We start from the raw sequence: 5,756 nt of genomic DNA, 5'->3' as shown, positions 1-5,756 counted from the left end.
CGAGTCGTACGATCAGCCGAGCGGTTGAGCTACGCGAGTGTGCGTGCGCCATTAAATTTGGCGTGTACACACACGACCGGCGCGGGAACATACGATGTGTGCGAGGGACCAGTTTGGCCTTGTTGCGCTGCCGCGGTTGTGATGTGCCGTCTCGCTTTCAATATCCAGCTGGCGTCGGACGACCACTTGGGCGTTTGTGTACGTTGCGCTTCGAACGGCTTCATTCTGATTCGTGGTAGTTTCAAGAAATCACTTCGATTTGACACTCGGTCGCGTGGGTTGTGTTTTGTAGACAGCGAGAGTGCGAAACGAGTGCTCAGAAACTAGTGTGTGGCGTTTCTGACCGATATTTGACCAAGCACACGTCGTCGTCCCAAGACCCAGCCAGGAAAAATTTCGAGGAAAAGCTTCCGGCACTGCATTTAAAGTAGAAAGTGTCGAAGGCTGTCATCGTCAGCGTCTCTCAGCGTCGTACAAGCTTTCGTTTTCCGTGGCTCTGTTGCCCGAGTGTTTCTAGGGAAGACGAACAGCATATAAAACGATAAAAAACGGGGTAAAAATCGGCTCACAAGTATAACGGGGCCAGTTCCAATGTGCGACCGCGTCATCGCCAGACGTGAACAGCGAACCGAAGAGCAGCTGTAAAGTTGCGTTGAATCATTTCTGGCGGTTTTAAGTTTCTCTGCCTTGCTGCGTGAAATTTACGCCGAAATCAGTGCACACTCTTTTCCTATGAAACGCACAAACACATAGCAGACCGGGCAGAGTAGCACAGCTTTGTCTAGCTGCAGAATACCGAACCGAGTGGGAAACCGAGGAAAACGCAAGGAAGCCCGTCCAAACTTAACCAATAGATCACAGTGAACCGTTGTGAAGTGCAAGCACCTAGCAGAGTGAAGCAATTGAATGAAAATTATCCTAATAGCGGCGTCGTGATTGTTTTGCGAAAAATTGTCGATACAAGTGAACACAAGGTGACAAGTAAGCCTGCTTAGATCATCTTTGGCGGGCAGCGTTTATTCCCCGGGTTGGGTCTCCGGTAGTGTACGGCGGCAAAGCAAAGGTTGCATCTCTGTCCGTTTGTTCCGTGAGTAATTTCACGGTGAAGTTTCGGACACCACTGCACCACCGGATTTCTACAAAAAATGAACGGCTACACGGATCTGCCTACTACCATGGAAAATAGCCGGTAAGTCGCCAGAGTGTATCTGCATAATGTTACGTCATTTTCACCAAGGATTTCACTCGATCTCGTCTCTGTTCGCACGCATACAAATCGTACTCTCACTAGACCAATTGGCGACAATCTGATAATCGGGCACCTTTTCGTTTGGGATCAGCGGACGGGCAAGGTCTCTCTACTGGGTTGCAGCAATGAGAGGCATCAAGGAGTAGTAAATTCTCGATACAATTCACAAGGGTTTTGCTTCCCAGATTGGCGATGTGCTTTGTATACTTGAACTTCATTAGTTACTCATCGGAAAAGGCCTATTATTTCAGTTTGCCTCATCGCGCCAAGCTGTGCGTGGCCAATGAATCACCGCAACGACCGGCAGTGTAATTCAATGAAACATCGAGGGCCTGCCGCTGATAGCATTGATAATGCTTTCTGTTTGTCTCCTTAAAGCCCGATAGAAGTGTTATTGCTTCCTGTGCCAGCGCGCCGTAAGAGATAAAGGCTAGGCGGTTGAGAAATGTCAAAAACCGTCTATGACTTCACGCACCGCGGGGTGTGTTTGCTGCGCTTGGTGTGTGCATCATCCGCTTTTCGGCAGTTGCTCGGTGCATGCGCACTGAGCGCACTGCCGCAACTTCGGCCAGTCGAACGCACACTAATGCAAGTTTGTATCTCTACGAAGCACAGTGTGGAATTTGTATCGACGGACATGTTTCCAACGTTTGTTTTCGTTGCCTGTTTTATTCACCATTTTGTGTGTAATACACGGCTTCAAGTATAATTAAAAACCGTTATGGTTAAAGTAGCTGAAAAAAGTTGGTTTTAAAGAATAATTTTTCACTCTATCGACTCTTTTAAAGAAAAATTCTCGGAATCTACGCAACGCAGTAGGCTAAAAATTTGGATACATAGCTTATCTGTGTTAGGAAAATGTAACCAAAATCCTCACTTTTTAAAGTTGGTTTATGACCGCCTGTTCCCCATAGTGCGGCGGCAAGGTTGCTCTTGCTTAAGAACGTGGTGTGTGGCAATTCGCTAACGTGTGTGCGTGCTATCGAGTGTGCGTACTACGGATTCGCGTCGATCAGATGATTTTCTTCAACCAACTCTGGCCTTAGAAACTTGGAAGTAGAAGAAAAAGAACTAGAACGACCGGCGCGTAGAGCCGGATAACCGAAACTCAAAAAAGGGGCAATCCATTGACCGTGAATTGGGAAATGGTCACGTGAGTGTGGTGGAAATTACAAAATGCCTTCTCTCCACTGCTCGATAACGTCATGTAATGATATCAACTAAACTATTGTAAAACTAACGACATTATACGAACTGCTACGCAAGGAAAATGAAAACACATCCCCAAAAACCTGTTTCCTTGTATATTATTCGTTACTTTGCGTTTGGAGGTTACTTGGTGACTTACAATAATGGTGGTTGTGGCGGGGACGGGAAGGGTAGGGTCAAAGTTGACCTGCGTCAGGTGGATCGACCCATTTTTACGGCCATTTGAATGAATAATCAGGTTTGCATTAAACATGGCACTACTTGCGGTTTTAAGGCCTCTGACATGTCCAATCCATTTGCGCATAAACTTACTCTGTCCCCCTTTGGCGGCTCCCGATCTGTAGGTTAATGTTTTTGAAATTCTAATCCAATTCCGATCGAATTCCGTTCCGTAGCAAAGTTCAATCGAATACAATTTTCCACTCGTCTAGTGATTTAGATTCCACAGGGACGGGATTCGTAGAGTGAAGCGAAAATTGGCACAAAGGTTTAGAGATTGATTTCCATTTGTGGGCACGGTCCCGCGGGCTCTAAAATCGGCAATCGACGGCGAAGGCTGCTAACCACGATTTGCTGCAAATGGTACTTACGGAAGCGATCGCTGAAGGTTGAGAAAGATCTTCGACACCACAACATCGTCGCCATCGTCGACAGTGTAACCGTTTTATCCTTGGAAAATTGAACGACCCCCTAGAGGTCATTGGAACCTGTACGGCGGGAATCTTGAAGAATTCGGAACAACTTTTACTTCTTCGCGAACAATTGTTCGGCTCGACCAAGTAGTAAACATACGAGTACACTCGTGCCCAATCTGATGATCCCGCCTTTCAACTTCGTTTCAAGATTGCCGAATAATGGGAATGCTATGAACACAGCTAATACCATGGATGAGCACAGCCTACTTCACATCAGCATCTCCCCATCCAACACTGTGTTATGTGACTGTTTTGCGTGCTTTGTAGTAATATTTGCGAATGCGTTCCACCAAAAAGAAAAAAAAGGTGCCGAGGTCAACTGGAGGGAATAGTTTCTTGCTAAGAATCAAGTTTGCCATGTAAAAGCATGTCAAAAGTGAAAAGTGTTGTTGTCTTTCGGTACGTTGGGCAATCCTTCTCTTCGGCGGAGACAACGGACGCGGTTTTGGCGCAGGGTTTGTGTTCGTTTGGTTTCGCGGGCACGCGTTGGAGCTGGTGGTATCCCCACCGGACCCCGGGCTATTACATCAAAAGAAGTCTCTTTTGAGGCCGCGACCGCGGTTGTCTTTTTGCCGGCCTCCTTTCGCTCCGAATTCCCCAAAACCCCAGGTGCAGGCTGCTGCAGGACGGGGTGATCGAGACGAGACTCTATTTTATGTAACATTCGAATGGGGCTCACGATTCACAGTTGGGAAAACAGACCTTCTCAATACATTGCGCCAGCGGAGCGCGAATTATTGGGAGAGGCGGCCTTGCTGAATGCCGAACCCTTTTTGAACTGGCCTGAAATGATTTTCGGCTCATTTCGAGTGGTATGTGGAGGAGATTAACTACTCTCTTCATTGCATTCCCCGCACACCCTGGGACGTTCTTTCTTTGGTGTGCGGCTTTGTGTAAACAGAAACTAGGATCGTATGCGACAGACCGACGAGAAGAAGAACGAATAAATATTAAGGTCTAGCAGAACAGATGCTGCTGCAAAGCATCGTGTGGCCAGTAGTTGACTAAAGCAACTCTGCAGGAGCGATCACATTGGTCTCTGTAGTACCTTTTACCTATTTACGCGAAGGGACATGGGCACCTGCTCCCCAGAGCCCCAGACTTGGTCTGGGCTCAATTTAGCTCAACTGCGCACACGAATACAGTGACAGAAAAATCTCTACCAGCAAAGACACGTCGTAGATCGTTTCTCGTTCATTCACCAAGTCCATTTTTGCCAAGGTCGTGTGTAGAGAGATCGGTTGGCCACAGTGTCTACGCAAGCCTAGGGCGAGAGGCCATCGGCGGCGGAGGGAGTGTGTGGCAGATATGAGGCAATCTTCCGTCATCAGTCTCTCTCTTTCTCCCTCTCGTCTCTATCTGGTATCGGTCGGTCGCATTGGTGTCGGTTGAGCGCGCATTATGTTGCGTCCACGCCAAGATACCGAACTTGCCGAGAGGAATGGACAAGAGGTGGTGGAATAATCACGGTTCACGGGACGCGCACCGTCACCAGCTGTTAGCAAACGGCTATGCAATCGCCGCCCCATGCTTTGCTATTGGCCGTTTGTGGAGCTCAGTGAAAGCGAGAGTAAATCGGGGACCACCACGATCCTCGCGCGTATGTTGTGTGTGCGGGAGTTTCGCCATCGAGCGCCACAAGTGAGATGTCACGATGAAGTGGTCCGCAAGATGTTTTGTGTTTACACTCGCGGCGATACCTTCTGCGCTGCAGCTGATGTCGCACCAACTCATAGGAGTATGCGTTTTATCCTCGTTTCCTCATGTTCCCATGCTTGGCTTTACATTTTGCGAATATTTTGTAGCGATCACATAACGCACGACCTGACGAAACAAATAGGTTTGCCATTTTGGCTGAAGGGAAAAGCCCAAGGGCCATTCAATGAACTTTCGTCATTTGCTTAGATATCTGAGCCCTTCCCAAAGGAACCACATAGGTATTTGCGACCAACCACTATATTTTGATTTCCCGTGATCTTTGTTTTGATTGCAATGGAACTGGCTAGTTCCAATTCCGAAATAGACTCCATTGCGTCTGTCCATCGGCTTTCAATGCCGTCTAATGATGGGCATTTCCTAGTCGCGTTTATTATAGGACAAATAGTAGCATTACAGTTTTTGCGGTAGATCCGAACTTGACCTAGAAAGTGCTACTCACGTCCTCCTTCTTCGTGCTTGCATCGCCATTTTGCTGTTTAAGTTGCAGAGCAGGATGTGCCATCGCGCGGTGGTCAGTTAGTCGCTTGCACTTAACGGGGGCGGCGAAGACCGTTTGTTTTAGCTATTCGTCTTCCTCGCATCAACCAAAATTCAACTCCCTTGCCCACGATCGGTGGTCGTTCGTGACTCTCACCGTTAACAACAACTGTACCTGCGTCTGGTGGTTGTTGATACCGCGTGTACCGCGCGGGACCTTGAAGGGGCCTGCGCGGCCGTGCACATTGGACCTAAGACGTGCCGTCCCTGGAAACTACGGACACAGTACCCAAAGGAAGGGAAGCAACAAGCGATACACACACACACCTCAACCGCTATGGCCCGGCAATTACAGCAAGCGCCTCCGTCGGTCTAGGGAGATGGGTAGACGCACTGGGCACTTGATA

General features: G+C 48.3%; 1 protein-coding gene across 2 annotated transcripts in view; it reads left to right on the top strand.

The window, feature by feature from the left end:
• Window positions 1-269: 269 nt before the first annotated feature.
• Window positions 270-5,756, top strand: part of LOC128278271 (uncharacterized) — a 12,446-nt gene continuing 6,959 nt past the window's right edge. For both annotated transcript variants that reach the window (XM_053016960.1, XM_053016959.1), the window contains exon 1: window positions 270-1,189. In XM_053016960.1, coding sequence (XP_052872920.1) covers window positions 1,146-1,189 — 44 coding nt within the window. In that variant the 5' untranslated portion in view covers window positions 270-1,145. The remainder of the gene's footprint in view (window positions 1,190-5,756) is intronic.

This window comes from Anopheles cruzii, chromosome 2 (genome assembly GCF_943734635.1).
Source record: "Anopheles cruzii chromosome 2, idAnoCruzAS_RS32_06, whole genome shotgun sequence".
Taxonomy (NCBI): Eukaryota; Metazoa; Arthropoda; class Insecta; order Diptera; family Culicidae; genus Anopheles; species Anopheles cruzii.
The sequence above is the reverse complement of the archived record's forward strand: the minus strand, read 5'-3'. Positions and strand labels throughout refer to the sequence as shown.